Raw genomic sequence first — 16678 nt, forward strand, 5'->3', positions numbered from 1 at the left:
CCTTGCCCCACACAAAGGTGGCGGCCGGCGAGGGAGTGCTGCGCAGCTGGCCAATGAACAGTCGCGTTGCTAACGGTTGCCGTGGAAACAGCCAACGGCGAGTGGGGATGGACGCTGGCGCCGTAGCACCGCCCGGCGGGGCGGGGTGCTGGCAGGGGCGGTGGCGGCCACCGCCCCTCGGCGGGACTTGGTGGGGAGCGGTGTAGGCGGACAGCGCGGAGCCAGGTGAGCGCGGGCCGCGCGTCCCTGCGCCGCCCGCCCCGCCTGTCCCGCTCCTGGGCACGCACCGGGCCCGTGAGCATCGCCACGCGCGTCCCGGTGGTGGGGCGTGCGTGTTTCAGCCGTGGGTGCATGAACACACCGGGGTGTGGGTGCATGGACACGGCGGGGTGTGTGTGCACGGACACATCGGGATGTGGGTGCATGACAGAGACACGACGGGATATGGGTACATCGGGGTGTGGGTGCGTCACCCGTGGGCGCGGTCACGCCCCCGGACACACTGCCCGGGTGGGGTGTACGCGTATCTCCCATGGGTGCGTGGCACGGGCAGGATGTCCGTGCCTTTGCCCGGGGATGTGTGGTTCAATGGGGTCATGCTCCCCTCGGCCACTGTGCGATTCGGGCTGTGCTGGCCGCGCTGCCCCTGCTTGCGGCGGGCGCGGTACGTGCGGGCTCGGGGTGGTGGCAGCGGGCGCTGGGCGGGCTGGAGTGCTCGTGGAGTGCTGTCCTTCGGGTTAAGTGTCACAGGCCGTGCTGGCCGAGTTCACAGCCCGAGGTAGCACCGTCTCCTCCGCCAGGCATGGCCGGGCAGGCTGCAGGGTGGGAGCCGGCGATGCGCTCCCGGTCCCTCCCATCAGCAGAGAGCACTGTTCAGTCGCGGTTCGCCTTGGATGGGGCCATTTCTCTGGACACAAAGCCCGGGGAAGCTCCTGTTGTGCTCCCGAGAGCCGCGTCCTGCTGGTTCGTGTGGTTCAGAAGCCACCTCTGGGGTGATACGCAACCGGCTGTAAGCAGACAGACCCTGCTTAGATGCTGGGAGCCCCTTCCCGTCTCTGGCACTGCCTGAGCTGCACCGGCAGCTGCTGGAGAGGCAGCGCCCAGCCCACCTGCGGGGCTGTTTCCATTCTGGTGCCTTCCCTGTGTGCTGGGGAGAGCTGTGCTACGTGGCAGGGCTCAGTGAGGTGTGTAGGGCTTCCAGAGCTGCTTGCTGTTGGCAGTCAAGTTTGCAAACCCTCGGTAGCCAAGCAAAGCCCTCAAGCCCCAGGATACTGTCTCTGCTGTCCCTCTTAGGAGGAGTGTTCTCTCATCCCTGGGGGTGAGCCGGGTCTGCCCATTCTTGACGCTGAATCTGGAAACCCCACAAGCTCTCCGTTCCCTCTCCTGAAGAACTGCCACTGAACACAATCTAGCGAGCACCTCCTCTCCAAAACACTTATTTCTGCCTGGGACTGCCCCAGCAAAGCTGAGAGTGGCCCCTGGCCCCAGGCCTCCTGAGCCTGCACAGAGCAGGACCTCTGGGGGTCTGCTGGAGTGCCATAATGATGACAGCCAGTTCCTGTCACTCTCCTCTTCCTGACACTCACTCACATTTCACAGGGCTGTGACCCCCATGGGCTCACGTCTCCCTGAGCCCTGCAGTGTGGCGGGCAGCAACCCGAACCAGGCGGCTGGGGTTTCAGAGTCTGGGCAGGGCAGCTGTGCTCCTGGGGTCACCTCCTCATCTGTGCTGTGCCCTAGGAAAGCTGTCCCCAGGGCAGACAGACTCAGCTCTGCAAGCTGAGAGGATGCAAGGGCTCTGGGCAAGCCGAGCTGCTCTCCCTGCCCAGCAGCTCTCTGTGCCTCTCCCTGCCAGCTCTTGTCCTGCTGTGCCAGAGGCTGTTGCCATGACCCTCACCAAAGGCTCCTTCACCTACTCCAGCGGGGAGGAGTACCGCGGCGAGTGGAAGGAAGGTGAGATGTGGCCTGAGGGAACGGTGCCGCTTGTGCTGGGGCACAAACAAACCCCACATCTCTGCCCCAGCTCCACACTGGGGCAGGTCTCGTCTCTGTCCAGTGCTGCCCATTTCTGCTCTCATCTAGGTCGCAGGCACGGCATCGGACAGCTGACATTTGCTGATGGTACTGCTTACGTGGGGCACTTTGAGAACGGGCTCTTCCATGGCTGTGGCGTGCTCACCTTCTCCGATGGCTCCAGGTGGGCACTCCTGCCTACACCTCCCTGGGCATTCCCACTTGCCATGGGGAGCTGCCACCTCAGGAGATCCTCCCACATAGGTACGAGGGGGAGTTTGTGCAGGGCAAGTTCAATGGCGTTGGAGTCTTCACCCGCTGTGACAACATGACCTTTGAGGGCGAGTTCAAAGGCGGGCGCGTGTATGGCTTCGGTGAGTGCTGGCATCTGCACGGCCCCTTCCAGCATCTCCCTCCTTTCCTGGCCCCATCCCCAGTGGGTGCAGCTCCCTTCCTCTTCAGTCCCAGCCCTTCCCTCGCCTCCCCAGGTCTCCTGACCTTCCCTGATGGCTCCCACGGTGTGCCCCGCAACGAGGGCTTCTTTGAGAACAACAAGCTGCTGCGGCGGGAGAAGTGCACAGCCATCATACAAAGGGCCCAGGGTGCCTCCAGGTCTGCCCACAGCCTGACAGCGTGATGGTGCCCCACATCCCCTCCCACCAGAGCAGGGACCCCCCTACTTGGGCACTGGCTGGCCCTGCTGGTCCTGGAGAAGGGATGTGGCACTGCTGGGTGCCTCTCTGCCCTTCGTCCCCTCCAAGCCTCCTCCTGCCGAACCCCTGCCGCTGGAGGGGATGGGGCCCTTCACTCTCCACCCAAGTGCCCTGGGGCAGCCGAGGTGCCTTCTCTTTCTGGCTGTAGCCCTGGCACCTGCTGGAGCAGCAGAAGGACAGGGTGACAGGGGCTTGGCCCCTCTTCCCCCCAGGAAGACTGTGGACCACTACGGCTGCTAGCCAGCTGCAAAGGATTGGAGCAGGGGGGTAGAGGCTGGTCCCTGTCCCCACTGCCAGGGTGCCTTGGCTGGAAGCTGCTGACTGAACCACATGCCCCCAGAGGGGCAGCTCCTGGCTCACTTTGCTGCCCTGGTCTGAAGGCAGGGTGGGCACCCCAGGCATACCGTGGCCTGCACCCTCAGCTCTGGGTGACTGGCCATCCCCCTGCATGCCCAGGGTATGGTGACATTGTGTCCCCAAAGACCCCAGCCTGCTCTCAAGGCCATCCTGTGGGCTGTGTTCCCCTCATCCCTGTGCCAATACACCCATCCACTCACTGCCTTTGGGTCAGCTGCAGCAGCATTCCCACCAAGAGGGAGTGGGGAATGCTCAGCCTGGCACATGTCTGCTGCATGCTGGTGAAGGATGGTAGCAATGGTGAGCAAGGAGAAGGGTCAGCTGGAACCGAGAATGAGGTACATGAGCAGGGCTGCCTGGGGGTGCCAGGGCTGGAGCAGGAGGCCTGGGCAGGGTGAGAGGGGATAGAGGTATGGCAAAGGGGCAGGCAGGGGGCACGCAGTTCCCCATTTTGCCCCCTACATGCGTCCTTCATCTCCCCACTGCATGCTCACCTTCACCCCTGGTGCACAGGGGTCCCTGCAGCCCTCACTGCCCAGGGCAGGGCTGCAGGGGCCGTGCCCATCCTGCCAGTCTCTGCCTGCACCGGGTCCCGTGCCTTGCTGTGACCCTGCCTTGTGTTGCTGCCTGCACGGGCCTCAGCTGAGTAAACCATGTTGCCAAACACCTGTGCCATGTCTTTTTTGCTGGGAGCAGGGATGGCGCAGGGGCCTTGCACAGACAGGACTGCAGACAGAGAGGAGACGGCAGGTTTATTCATGACACAAGGATCCACCCCTTCCCAGGGAGACAACAGGACCCTGGGGGCTGGCAGGGATGCAGGCTGGACTGGGGTTGCCCTCCTTTACCCACTCTTCCCAGTGCAGCCCTGTCCAACAGGAAAGAGTAACATGGGTGGCCCTCTCCTGGCCACCTCCTAGTGTACCCAGAATGTCCCCAGTTCCCAGGGTCCCTGGCTCCTGTACCTTCCTGGTGTGGGAAGGGGCAGATGGAGAGCACCTCACAACCAGCCATTGGCGCTGAAGGTGCTCCTCAGCTCTTCAACCTGGGCAGGACTCAGAGGGGCCAGAGGTGCACGGCAGGGACCTCCATAGTAGCCAAACCACTCCATGGCCTTCTTCAGCCCTGGGATCCCAAACCGGCGGGTGACCTGTGGGAGGGAGGGCATGGAGGCTTTCTGCCTCCCATGAGCCAGCATGGTCTCTGGGCTCTGCTGTACAGCCTCTTCTCCTTTGCTTGCCATCACTCCTGTCCTCCCCATGTGGGGCTGCCAGGCTGGCAGGGTGTGAGGTGGCTGCAGCACCCCAAGAAGTGCCCACTGTGGGGTGGGGGTGCAGAGCACACTCACACAGGACTCTACGCAGGAGCTCTGTGGCACATTGGGCCCTGCAGCAGGGAAAGCCCACTCCATAGTGGGATGAGGGGCCCAGGAAGGAGCAGCTCTTCCCCCACAAACACTGCTGCCGATAAATAGCCAGCAAGCATCTCACAGAGGGTCAGGCAGTACCCGGTGCCAGTGGACAGGATGTTTCTTAATATGACAGAGCTGGTACTTCCCACCTTCTCACCTCCACCCCGTCTCAACTCTCTGGCCAAGGTGCTGTCCCCCTGAACAGTCCCTCCATCCACTGCAGCCCCAGGGACTTCCATTCTTAGCCTCTGTCATGGCCTGGCACCCCCTCCCTTCAGCATCCCAGGGGTTCTGCCTGCTCACCGCCATGTTGGGCTCAATGAGGCGGTGCTGCAGGTCACGGGCCTCCTGCCACTGGCCCTTGCGGCACAGGTGGTCCAGCTGACACAATGGGTCACCCAGAACATTGGCGAGGGCACACACACCCCCAGAGGCACCTAGAGACACCAGGACACATTGGCAGCCAGCTCAGCATGCTGTGCCTACCCAGCACCTCCCGGTCTCTCACCTGCCTCCCCCTGCCAGTGCCCCCAGCCAAGGATGGGCAGCTGCACTTACCCACGGCATAGCTTGCCAGCAGAAAGCTGGCTGATCCTGCCAGCACCTGGAAATCCTCCTGCCTTGTCTTGTGGACCATCAGCGCCATGCGGGTGATCTGGGGAGAGACATGCTATGCCCTGGGGCAGGCATCACCCAGTCCCCCATGCTGCAGGGTGCCTGCTGGCAGCCCTGGGGTCCAGGGAAGGGCTGCAAGTCCCAGGTCCCCATTCCCAGCTTAGGTGCAGGTTTGGTGGTAAGCAGCCCTGGGAAAGTCCTGCCCCACTCACATCCCCACCACTGTCCTTGATCCCAATGATATTTGGATGCTGAGCCAAGGTTATGACAGCCTCCATGGGCAGGTCCAGGCCGGTGTTGGCAGGGACACTGTACAGCACCACAGGGATGGGGGATGCATCGCCAACCTGCAGGCAGCCAGGCAGATTTCAGTAGCCGGGATGGGCTGGGGATACATTGGAGGTGTGTATCCTGCTGCCCCACTTGGGGTTGCTGGCAGGCACTGGACATGGCTCACCTCTGTGTAGTGATGGACCAGGGTAGCAGTGGTCATGGCCCCCCGGTAGTAGCAGGGTGTCACAACCAGCGCCACATCAGCCCCCGCCTCTGCCATGCTGACTGTCAGCTCAATGGTGGCCTGGGTGGCTGGGGAGGAGGCAAAGGGGTGAGGGGTGCCCCAGGGGGAGACACATGGCCCCTGCACTGCCCCCCACACAGGCACTCACATTCGCAGCCGGAGCCAGCCAGCAGCAAGCGGTCCCTGGGCAGAGCCTGGCGCACACAGCTCACCACCTCCACCCTCTCACGGGATGCCAGGTATGGATACTCCCCGTTGGAGCCCAGCGCCACCAGCCCTGGAACACAAATGTGGGGAGGGCAGGGCTCAGGCACATGAAAAGGGTGCCAGGACTGTCAGGTATCCCCATTACTCTCACTCCCTTCTCTGCTGCTGACACCCAGGCAAAGCTCAACATCCTTGCAGTCCCAGCCTCCTGGTCAGAAGAGAGGAGACTCTGGGGATCATCCTTGTGAGGCCACAGCCTCCTCTGCAGCTGGTCTCCTGTCATCTACCCATCCTTGGCAATGAACAGATAGATATCCCATGAATTTTTGAGAGGGTGCCCAGGAGTGCAGTGCGTAGGTTCAAGCCTGTAGCTATGCGTGGAACATGCGTGCAAGCCTGCACATGTGTGGAGTGTGTGTGCAAGCATGTGCTGGCATGTGGTGTGGGTGTGCAAGGACATACTCATGTGCCTGGGCACGTGCCATACAAAGAGCCCCAGGTGGGTGACCCGAGGGGTTGCCAGCCCCGGAGCAAAGTCCAGCTGGAGGCTGAGCACCCTTGGGAAGCTGGCAGGCTGCCTGCATGCTGCCACACAGACTCTGTGGCAGGCAGGGATCCGACTGGAGCCTGCATGGAGGACAGTGGGCAGCGCTTACCTCGGAAAGGGATGCTTGCATAGCGGCGCAGGTTCCCCTCCAGCTGGGCATAGTCCACCTCCTGCGTGGGTGAGAAAGGGGTGGCGATGGGTGGGAAGATACCCCCAAGATTGAGTGAGGGCTCTGATCCCTGGGGGGTGCTGAGCCCCCGGCACTGCCTGGGGGCTGCCCAGTGCAGAGCTGCCAGGACAGGCCGGAGGGAGGAGGCGAGGCGGGTGCTGAATGCCATGGTGGCTGGGTGCTGCCGCTGGCTGTGCTGCTTGCCTCACCGAGGGGCTGTTAATGTTTGACCGGGCACGTGAGGGACCCGCAATCCTGCTGGGCAGATGACATGGGGGGTGGTACCAGATGAACTCAGGATGTTCTTCCCCCTTCAGGAGCTAGCTGCAAGAAGCTCAGCGCCCCTCCAGGTGAGCTTTGGTCACCATGGCCATGCTTTCCCTTCTGCTTGCCAACCCTGGCAGCCATCTCTCTGCGTCATCCAGGGCTGGGCTGCAAGACCAGGGAGGGACCGGGCACTGCAAGCAGTCCCAGGGCTTTGGTCAGGGATCACCCGATCTGGCTGTCAGTGTAGGGTCTCCTGTAAATGGGTGAGTGTGAGCATTTCCATATAGGGAGCAGTGAGCACTGCACTCAGCATGTGTGCAAAGGAACCACATGTTCCCCAGTCATGGCTGCAGCAGGAAAAACAGAAAGACAAGAAGCCATCCAACCCCACAGAGTGGCTGTCCAGCATGGGTACAGATGCTGCTCTGGGCACAGCCCCAGCCTCCAGCTGTTGTGCTGACTCCAGCACAACATCGACTCAGGCTGAGCTGTGCTCTGTGTATTTTTCCTCCCAGAGCTTGCCCAGGTGGGACTTTGAAGGACTGTGAGCAATCAGGATGTCCTGCAGTGAGGAGTCCTGTCCTTGAACCACTTGGTGTCACCAGTACTTGAGTCCTAGTGATAGGAGGCAGGGCTCACCATGCTGCCAAATAACCCTGTCCCAGGATAACCCAGCTTTCCCAGGCCCGTCAGCCCTGGTGCAGGCTGCCCAATCTCAAAGCCACCTGGAGCCAAACGCTGCTCTTTGCCGACTTTTATTGACACACAAAAGTCTTGTCTGGATCCTGCTCCTTGGAGCTGAGCCCAGCCTCTGGCCCTGCCTGGTGCCATCATGCAGGGACCTCCATCTCCACCTGTGGCTGCTCCTTGGTCTCCAGTGCCTGGCGTGTGTCCACCTGCCACTGCTGCACCAGGTCTGTTGGGGTCTTGCCAGCCTGCAAGAGTGGGCAGAGAGAGGCTGGGCACAGGATGATGCAACATGGTGGGGCAGCAAATGGCCTCGGTGCTGGCCCCACACACTCACCACATTCTTGGCCATCATATCAGCCCCGTGCAGGATCAGTGTTTTGATGATCTTGTAGCGACTGAGCCGTGTGGCATCATGCAGCGCTGTGTCGCCTTCCTGTGGGAGACACAGCTTCACTGGAGATTGTAGTCCAGGGACAAGGACCCTCTGCCTGTCCCCAGCACTGCTCTCCAGCCCCCAGCACACCAACCTCCACATGGATAAGGGGGACTGTTCCTGTCCCAGACCTGGCTGTGGCTGCAACCACCCTGGGGCAGGATTGTGTGTGTCCAGATGTGCCCTACTGAAGGTGCTGGAAGCCCTTGGAGGGGTCAGCAAAGGGAGGGGGATCAGTGTTGCCCCCCAGTGATGCCTGCATGGCTGCAGCACTCACCCTGTCTGGGGCATTGATATCCACCCCGCAGTGGATGAGATGTTCCACAATGTCAGGGTGTCCAGTTCGGGTGGCCACATGAAGGGGTGTGCTGAGCAGCTTGAGGGGGGATGAGATGAACATCAGGGGGGATCAGGACCCACACCTGCTAACCCAACAGAGGGTCAGCTCTGATACTCTAGGGTATGCCCCTGCTTCTGGCACAACCTTGTGACCTGCTCTGCCCTGCTCACCTTGTCCTTCACATTGAGGTCTGCCCCACGGTCCTGCAGCAGTTTGACAGCATCCAGGTGCCCACCCCGGCAGGCCCAGTGCACAGCAGTGCAATCCAGCTGGACATACAGCGTTGTGTCATGGTGGGGGACACCCCTACCCTGTGTCTGTCCCCTGCCCCAGAAGGTCCCTGTGCTTGAGGTGAGCTGGCAGAGCCCTGCCTGCAGCCACCTCTGTGATGGGGACAGCACTGCCCCACTGCAGGGTCCCCAGTGCTGCTGTAGTTCTGGCTGCAATACACCCAGATGCTCAGACCAGCGTGAACTGGAAGCAGGATTCAGCCTCACCCGGTCCCTGAAGTCAACAGTGGCCCCACTGTCCAGCAGCTTCTGCAGGATTTCCATGTGTCCCTCCAGCGAGGAGCGGTGCAGGGCTGTGCGGTGGAACTGGGAGACAGGGTGGCACATTGGCGGATGGATGCATCCTCCCCTGCCCAGTCTGGTTGTACCCCCAGCCCTGTGCCAAGCGTCCCAGCCCTCATCCACAGGCATGGTGGGCACAGCTGCAGGACTTGGTGGCATGACACAATGTGGGGGGCAACCAGTGGCTGCCAGGGATGCTACCTCATCACATGTGTCGGGTGAGCCACCATCTCCCAGAAACTTGTCGATGATGTGCATCTTGCCCTGGACAGCAGCTCGCAGGAAGGTCTCTGGCTCCACAGGACCGTCCTGGCAATGGGACAGGCTCAGAGCTGGGGCAGCACAGGGGTGCAGGAGAGAGGACAATATGGGCCCCCCTGCCCTGCTTCCCCAGGGAGGTTTCTGAGTGGCAGGGTGACCAGGGGGCTGGTCTGTGGGTGGTCCAGCAACTATGCCAGCAGCCCCCCTCCCGCATCTTGGGACCCCCCTGACGTACAATCTCCAGGGGCTCAGGTGGCGGAGTGGGCTCGGGGGTGGCCGCCCGCTCTGCCCGGCGCTGCCGGCGCTGCTTGCGGAGCTCGATGAGTCGTTGGATGCTCCCCACATCGATGATCTCCCGCCTTAGGTCCACTGAACTCCTCCGCACCTTCTCCTGGCCCTGGTGAGCACACACAGTGCCCCGTTTGACTTGTCTGTCACCAGCCACCCCTGGGCACCCTGCACCCCAACCCACTCACCTTGATGGCCTCAAGGCCCCAGTTCCTGGGGCCACAGCGTTTCTCCTCCTCCAGCTCAGGCGTGTTCATCCGCTCCACAGCTGGTGGCTCCCGTGCACCATCCCCTTTGAGTTTCTGCACAAGCACAGCAGCTGCTGCATGGTCTTGTCTGGGCACAGAGCTGCCCCACTCCCTCCATCCTCAGCCTGCTGGGGAAGGTGGCTCTGGGCATGGCTCCACTTGCTGCTGAGGTCTGCGGGATGCTTGACAGCCCTTGGGCTTGCGCTTGCCTGCCCACCCTGCTTGGTAAGCTGGGCACCTGCTGGCTGCTCAGTTCTGCCCCTTGGGCTAGAGCTGCTGGGTTGGGAACTTGATCCCCCTGAGAGCCCTCGGACAGTTTCATATATTCCCCAGGATGGCAAGGTCAGTGCCAGCCTCTTCACATCCCTAAGGATGGACAGAGTACAATGGGGGTTCCTACTACAGCCCAGGAAGGTTCCCCTGTCCTATGGACCCACCTCCTCCTTCTCCTCTTCTGCCAGCTTCTGCTCGATGAGCTCCTTGGCCCGTTCCACATCCAGCTCCATGTCTGCCCACAGTGCACAGTCCTGTGCAGGATGTGTCCTCTTCTTCTTGCTACCACAGGCAGGGAGTTCCCAGTCCTGGTTCCTGGTGCTGCCGGCAGCTTCGCTGTCCGTGGGGCTTTATGCTGCTGGCCCCTCTGTCCCACAGCCCAAGGGCACCAACAGCTGTGGCTGCTCCACATGACTGGGGCAGCTTTGCCATGAGCTCACCCTCCTGCTTTCTGGTGGCCCTGACTCACCTCTCCAGCCCCACACTCTCTTAAAGAGACCCCCCCACAAACACCCCGGGTTGACCAGAACACCTGTGCTTGTTATGGGGAGCTGCGGTGTGCAGAACCTGTGACAGCCAGTCAAAAGAGGCTCAGCAGATCCAGGGTCACCCCATAGGCATGGCACCTATGCCTGCGTCACTCACCCTGGGCAAGCAAGATGCTCCCATGGCTTCCATCACCCCATCTCTGTGCAGTCAGATGCTGCAGCAGCCACCAACATTGCCCGAGGCTTCCTGGCACCTTGGACAGGGCAGGGATCTGGGGGGTAGCCTGTCCACCCCAAAGGGAGGCAAGGGGTCCCCTTAAGCCTCTCAGCCAGCAGCAGGCAGCATGGGATGCCAGGAGTCATGGCCCCTCTGTGCTGCTTTAGAGGATGACCTCAGGTGTGGAACATTCCGAGCAGCCCTGCCAGGGTCCCTGAGGCTGCCTGGCCTCCCCCACAGCACATGGCAGCCTGGCAGCAGGAGACTGGCCTCACATGGGGCCAGCAGGCATTGCCGGCAGCTATTCCCAGCAGCAACAACATTGTTCAACCCTCCTGAGCACTCCCCCCTTGTAAGATGAGGCCAACACTGCCTTGTGCTGGGACAGTTAATGCGCTGGGCACCATCCATGCACAGGACCTAGGGGAGGGACAGACAGCTACACGTCACTGTTACCCTCCTGGGCACTACCCAGGGCCATCCTTGGGTGCCCTGCCCCATGAGTGTGACAGCCTCCCACAGCAGAGAGACACTATTTTCACCAGGGCAGGCCATGGTGGCCATGAAGGTTATCTTGGGGCTGTTCCCCTCCACGGACTGTCCCACTTAGCTCAAGGGCAGACACAAGCTTAAACCTCCAGAGGGGAAGCACCAGGAAATGGAGGTGGTGGAAAAGCAGCTGGAATGACAACAGGACAATGCTGGGGAAGGGTCCTGGCAGGCTGGCAGGACAGGGTCAGGGTGGCACTAGGGAGCAGAGCTGGGACATCCAGGCTACCCTTGACCTCCCTGTGCCCATTCTGACATGGGAGCAGATACAGGACAGGCACAGGGACCTCCCAAGGCTATGAGTTACAGCCCCCTCCAGCCTGTCCCAAGGCCAGAGAAAGGATGAAAAGGCTTTATTGATAAATACAGACTATGTACAGAGGGGAGACATCTCCACCCAGCCCAGCACCCCACGGGTCTCCTGGCCAGGGGGAATCCAGAGCCCAGTGGGTCACAGCCTCTCCCTGCCGGCACAGCCTGGCAGAGGAGCCCCAGCCCCAGAGACATTTGGTCTCGAACCTCCTTCAGCAAACACGGCGCCTGCCCGTGTCCCCAACCAAGGGGCGCCACTGTGGTGGCACAGCCCCATGCAGACCTTCTGAGGGGTCACCTGTGTGGAGGGCAGCCTTGGGGGGAGCAGGAGCAGCTCCAGATGGGCCAGAACACAGCACAGGGATCCCCAGAGGCTCCACTGTCCCCCAAGCCCCCTGCCCTCTCCCCTCAACCAGTAGGGGGTGGCTCAGTTCCTGGGTGGAAGGGGCTGGTTGACAATCACTTGCACAACAAAATCCTTCTGGATCTTGGTCTCCTGCAGTCGTGTGCGATCAGTGAGCAGCTTGCCTGAGAAGAACCACCGCTGCCAGGCCAGGTCAATACCCTCCTGTGCCTGCAGCTGCTTCTTCAGCTGCCCGATGGTGTCACTCATACTGGCGCTGAGCCGCAGGTCCTTGCCGGTGGAGAGACGCACCTTGAGGGTGAACTCCCGCCGGGCATTGGGCAGAGGTTCAGCCGGTTCCACTGCCTCCTCCTCGCTCCGCTCCAGGATCAGGTTGACGGGGGGTGCAAGGCAGTAGACTGGCAGCTGGTACCGGTTGCCCAGCTCATCATAGCACTCCGTCAGGGACCCTGGGGACAGCAGGATAAAATGCTAAAGGTGGGCATCCCTGTGAACCACCCAAATGGGGACAGGGCCACCCCAAGCAGTGTGGCACAGCCTGCCTTACTCCCTTCGGCTGGGCTGAGCTCTGGATGGCAGGTGGGAGCCCCTTTCTACTCCAGCTTGGGACCCCCATGTGCCCAGATATGGGGCAGTCAGCACACACTCCACCCAAACCCCCAGTGCTGACCCTCACCATGGGGCAGGGTAATGCTGGCTCCATCAAGGATGGCCTGGGCCAGGCTGTGGTCATTGGCTTCCACAGCATAGGCAGCTGCCTTCAGAGCATCCCAGATCTCCTTGCGGCCTTCAAAGGCGGGTGCTGTGTCCCAAAACTCGTCCCGCTTGCTGCGCAGCTGCCCGTCTGTCATGGGGTAGTCACTCTTCCACTTGGGACACTCCTTCTTCAGGGGCTCATTGCGGCCTGCAGAGGGGAGATATTCAGCCATAGGACAGGGTTTCCCCACAGTTCCCAAGCCCCCCATCTCCCATACCCACAGGTTCTTCCTGAGGACCTCCTGCACTGCAGCAGGGGTCTGAGGGACCACCCTGTCCAGTGAAGAACAGCCCCCAATGTAAGGGGTAACTGGGCTAAAGCTAGTCCAGCCCAAGATCCCACTGGTCCCTCAGCAGTTGTTCCCCCACCCTTTGCCCTCAGAGGTGACAAGGGCTCTTGCTTCCTTATTTGGGGGACCAGTCGCTGCCCTGTAGGGTGGCCATAGGGCCTCGGGGCCCTTTGAGGCAGAGCAGTATTTATAGCTTGGGGAATTAGCCAGGAAATAAGCTGGTGAGTCAGAACGAGAAGGGGATTACAAAGGCTGAGCTGTACCAAAGGGGGGTCAGGACTTCACCGTCCCCTCTGCCCACCCCAGGATGACAGGGACCAGCTGCAGGCAAGACAGCAGGCACACAGCGTCCCGGGCATCAGGGGGACAGGGGGCATCGCTGCCAGACTGCAGCTGCCCAGCAACGGGCTGAACTGAGCTGGCTCTCCACAAAAACAGCCCCATACCACATCCCCATGGACCTCCAGCATTGCCCAGGGATCTGAGCCACCCCAATGCCAGTCCTAGATCACCATGCCCTCACTAAACTGGGCTGAGACCCTGTGGGAACAGCCCTGTTCCAGTGGCCACACAGCCAGGCCAGACACGTGGGGCAGGAAGGAGCTGTTGTCACTCCCAGCTGAGCTGGGGACAAGGAATGATAACAGCTCCTTCCTGTCACCCCTCTCCCTGAGCTGGCCAGGCAGCACCCCTTCTGTGGGGACAGGATGAGGGGAAAGTGAGGCTCCAGCTGGGCAGGAAGATGCCTGTGCCCACACAGTGACCTGCCAGGCAAGGTGATGCCACACACCTCAGTCACCAGAGACAGCCACCACTGCCAGCCAAGGTCCCCGGGCAGCTGCTCCTGAGCAAGTGTGTGGTGACACAAGGCACTACATGACCTTTTCAATGATACCAGCCTTGCCTCACCCTACCCAAGACCACTGGAGCCAGCATTGCATTTGCTTTCCAGCAAGCACCCACCTCAGGGGTCCCCAAGGGGCAAGCTACCCCAGGGCTGGGCACTGAGCATCCCTGGCAGGCAGCATCCTGCCCACATCCCTGGAGGAGCAAGGGCAGCCGGCTGCAGCCAGTGCTGCCGATTCAGCAGTCACGGTGCTGGGCCAGAGGGATTTGCAGCACCACAGGACACAGCAAGGTCAGAGGCAACACCTGCCCCAGGAGGGCAGTGGAGAAGTGTCCACAGCCAGCCTGAAGGACATGTCTGGGATCATGTCCCTACATTGCTGTGGCCATCAGGCTGGGGCACATGTCCTCACAGCCAGGACTCCCGGCCAGCACTCCCAGCCAGCAGCATTGCCCCGGCTCTGCTTGCAGCAAAGGGAAGAGGCTGGCCCAGGACAGGCAGCAGGATTGGAGCTGTGGGGGTCGGCTGTGGCAGGGAGCAGGGACAGGCTGTGGCTGCCTAGTGTGTACAGGCATGCCCAGCAGCCTTGCCCAGGTAGGCAGGGGCTTATGCCTTGTCTATTTATTGCTACCGCCCAGCCAGGCCTGCACCTTCTAATCACCTCCTGCTGCTCTATTCCTGGCCCCTTGTGCAACTCTCCACAGCAGCACCACCAGACAGGTCCATCCGCTCGCTGTGCCCGGACTCGAGCCAACAGGATCTGGCTGGCAGCCTGCTACATCCTGCCCTGTGCCTGCAGCACCTTGCCTGTGGCTCGGCCCCCCGAGGTGCCCTGGTGAGGGATCCCCAGCAGGAGGATGTGACCCGAAGGCTTCCCTGCCCTGGGCTTGCTCCCTGCCCGCAGAAGCCTTAGGCAGCCCCAGGTGACAGGTCCTGGAGGCCCCAGAGAAGATGTCAGCCAGATGGCACACACTACTGCTTCCAGCAGTGCAGGCAGGGTTGGGATGCTGTGTGCCACGGGCATCCCCAGCTCCGGCTGCGGTAAGCTGGCCAACCCAGGGACAATGCTGTCACCTGCTGCCAGGAGCCTTTGCAGGACCCTGCAACAGGGGGTCACAACAAGGCCCAGCCAGGGCAGAAGCTGGCCAGGCAGGTAGGCCGTTAGCAGGGCCCCTGTGGTAGCAGAGGTGGGCAGGCAGAGCCCCCCTCCCTGCTGACAGTAGGTCATGTACCGGGACCTGCTGGCCCTGGGTAGTGTCCCCATACTGCTGTTGAGGGCAGCTGCAGACTTGCTTCATTCTCCACCTGGGAGCTGAGCAGCCTCCATGGGCTGGTGACACCATGCAAGCAAAGGCAGAAACCAACCAGAGCACCTGGCACAAGGGACAGCCCTGCTCTCCCAGAAGTGACATACTGCAAGAAAGCAGCAGCAGCAACTGCCAGCAGTATAGCAGGAAGGGACCATGACCCATCCCAGAAGAGCAAGTGGGGATGCAGACACAGACTTTGCAGCCAGTTATTGCCTGGCATGGGAGGGAATCACACAGATCCAGATGTTGGGATCTTACCCCACCCCCCCATCACAGCAGCCTGAGCTACAAGGCAATGACCCCACATCCTGCCAAGCTGAGGGAACAGTCAGCCAGGGACCCCAGGCCTCACTGATAACCGCAAAAAAGGCACTCCTAGGGGGCAAAGTGTGTCGGGGTGGGACGGTTATCACCCCAGTCCATAGCATCAGAGCATCCCCGGGGCAGGCGGGCACACCTGGAGCCCCGCGCGGTGGGGGCGGCTGCCCACGGCACAGGCACGGGCACAGCCTGGCCCAGCAGCTACGGCACCCTGCACGTGCTGCCGGAGCGGCGGGCACCGTCCCACGGAAAACGCCCTTCCCTCCCTCATCCCAGCTGCAGGCGAGGGCCGGGGCGTCCCGTCCCGGGCACACGCTTCCTGCCCCTCCTCTCCCGCCGCCCACTACCGCTCTGCCATAAACACGGTAATTACCGGCTGCGACGGCACCGGCCGGGGAGGCGGCAAGGGAAAGGCGTGATTCATCCTACCAGCCCACGGCTTCTCCGCCGAAAGTCCGCCGTACCCATCCCCGCGGCCTCCGGGACCCTCCGGTATGGCATGGCGGGGAAGCGCCTCATGGCACCCGGGTGTCCTGCTACCGGTCACTCCGGGGGCCGCGGGGCTGCACCAGCCCCGCGGCGCCGCCGCTGTCCTCCGGACCGGCGTAGCCGCTCCCTGCTCTACCCGCACCTCCCGAAGCCCCGGGGCAGCGGGGACGGGGTCGCGGCCGCCGACAGCAGCCAGGTGTACGGGGTAGCACCGACCCCGAGCAGGCAGCGCTCTGCCGCTCGCGCCGGGGGACGTTGCCGAGCCCATCCCGGGGCATCCGCCACCCTGCAGTCCTCCCAGGACAGCAGGACCCGGGAGAAGCCGGGAACCGGCAGGGCTCGGCTGGACACGTTGCGCACCCCAGCCCTGACCCCGCGAAGGCTCCGGGGCGCCGGCACAGGAGCCGCGGTTCCCGTCCGCTTCCGAGGCCGCGCACCGAACCGGCATCCCCGGGGTCCGGTAACCCCGAGAGCACAGAGCGGCTCCTGAGGCTGTGGGAGGGTGGAAGTTGTCCCGTGGCGGACTGCACTCCTCCGGTGCCCACGTTCCACCCGCGCCACCCCCACGGGGACACGGGACGCCCCCGCCCCAGTGCCCGCGATCGCGGAGGTGCCCAACCGGGATGACCCCCCCGCTCACCTGCTCGCTTGCGGGTGTTGCCGCCGGCGGCGGGCCGCTCCCGGCGCTGCCGCCCCACGCAGCCGCCCATGGCGGGGCCGACCGGCGGCGCTCGGCATCGGGGCCGCGCCGGCTCCGCGCTGCGCCCGCCCCTGCGCGCGGGGCCCGGTGTGCGCGCGGGGCCGCCCCGCCCCC

At 62.6% G+C, this 16678-nt stretch overlaps 4 protein-coding genes across 4 annotated transcripts; 1 reads left to right on the forward strand and 3 right to left on the reverse strand.

Moving 5' to 3' along the window:
• Nucleotides 1-104: 104 nt before the first annotated feature.
• On the forward strand, nucleotides 105-3764 carry MORN4 (MORN repeat containing 4). The gene is made up of 5 exons (XM_058841018.1): nucleotides 105-225; nucleotides 1856-1953; nucleotides 2083-2197; nucleotides 2278-2387; nucleotides 2502-3764. The coding sequence occupies exons 2-5, from the start codon at nucleotides 1887-1889 to the stop codon at nucleotides 2648-2650; spliced, it is 441 nt and encodes a 146-aa protein (XP_058697001.1). The 5' UTR covers nucleotides 105-225; nucleotides 1856-1886; the 3' UTR covers nucleotides 2651-3764.
• A 52-nt stretch (nucleotides 3765-3816) lies between these two features.
• On the reverse strand, nucleotides 3817-6781 carry HOGA1 (4-hydroxy-2-oxoglutarate aldolase 1). Its single transcript, XM_058841006.1, has 8 exons — nucleotides 6490-6781; nucleotides 5775-5903; nucleotides 5567-5694; nucleotides 5322-5456; nucleotides 5053-5149; nucleotides 4798-4931; nucleotides 4049-4233; nucleotides 3817-3951 (listed from the first exon to the last, which is right to left on the reverse strand). Exons 1-7 carry the CDS (start codon nucleotides 6716-6718, stop codon nucleotides 4084-4086), a joined length of 1002 nt encoding a protein of 333 aa, XP_058696989.1. The 5' UTR covers nucleotides 6719-6781; the 3' UTR covers nucleotides 3817-3951; nucleotides 4049-4083.
• A 627-nt stretch (nucleotides 6782-7408) lies between these two features.
• ANKRD2 (ankyrin repeat domain 2) lies at nucleotides 7409-11336 on the reverse strand. Its single transcript, XM_058841005.1, is given in 10 exon segments — nucleotides 7409-7751; nucleotides 7841-7939; nucleotides 8217-8315; nucleotides 8450-8548; nucleotides 8777-8875; nucleotides 9053-9160; nucleotides 9348-9509; nucleotides 9589-9702; nucleotides 10086-10217; nucleotides 10219-11336. Coding segments are annotated over 10 exon segments (1152 nt in total). The 5' UTR covers nucleotides 10354-11336; the 3' UTR covers nucleotides 7409-7646.
• A 177-nt stretch (nucleotides 11337-11513) lies between these two features.
• UBTD1 (ubiquitin domain containing 1) lies at nucleotides 11514-16678 on the reverse strand. The gene is made up of 3 exons (XM_058841015.1): nucleotides 16505-16678; nucleotides 12528-12755; nucleotides 11514-12300 (listed from the first exon to the last, which is right to left on the reverse strand). The coding sequence occupies exons 1-3, from the start codon at nucleotides 16572-16574 to the stop codon at nucleotides 11915-11917; spliced, it is 684 nt and encodes a 227-aa protein (XP_058696998.1). The 5' UTR covers nucleotides 16575-16678; the 3' UTR covers nucleotides 11514-11914.

The sequence above is a fragment of the Poecile atricapillus genome, chromosome 6 (genome assembly GCF_030490865.1).
Source record: "Poecile atricapillus isolate bPoeAtr1 chromosome 6, bPoeAtr1.hap1, whole genome shotgun sequence".
In the NCBI taxonomy this organism is placed as follows: domain Eukaryota; kingdom Metazoa; phylum Chordata; class Aves; order Passeriformes; family Paridae; genus Poecile; species Poecile atricapillus.

Bases quoted from the DNA above. Each gene is read 5' to 3' on its own strand.
- HOGA1 (XM_058841006.1), bottom strand. From the start codon at position 6,718: ATGGCATTCAGCACCCGCCTCGCCTCCTCCCTCCGGCCTGTCCTGGCA. The intron at 5,695-5,774 runs GTGAGTGCCTGT...CCTCCTCCCCAG, and splicing joins GGCTGGCTCCGGCTGCGAAT to CCACCCAGGCCACCATTGAG. The intron at 5,457-5,566 runs GTGAGCCATGTC...GGCTGCCTGCAG, and splicing joins TGGTCCATCACTACACAGAG to GTTGGCGATGCATCCCCCAT.
- MORN4 (XM_058841018.1), top strand. From the start codon at position 1,887: ATGACCCTCACCAAAGGCTCCTTCACCTACTCCAGCGGGGAGGAGTAC. The intron at 1,954-2,082 runs GTGAGATGTGGC...GCTCTCATCTAG, and splicing joins CCGCGGCGAGTGGAAGGAAG to GTCGCAGGCACGGCATCGGA. The intron at 2,388-2,501 runs GTGAGTGCTGGC...TCGCCTCCCCAG, and splicing joins CGGGCGCGTGTATGGCTTCG to GTCTCCTGACCTTCCCTGAT.
- UBTD1 (XM_058841015.1), bottom strand. From the start codon at position 16,574: ATGGGCGGCTGCGTGGGGCGGCAGCGCCGGGAGCGGCCCGCCGCCGGC. The intron at 12,756-16,504 runs GTGAGCGGGGGG...TCCCCTCTGCAG, and splicing joins CAACACCCGCAAGCGAGCAG to GCCGCAATGAGCCCCTGAAG. The intron at 12,301-12,527 runs GTGAGGGTCAGC...TGCTGTCCCCAG, and splicing joins CAGCATTACCCTGCCCCATG to GGTCCCTGACGGAGTGCTAT.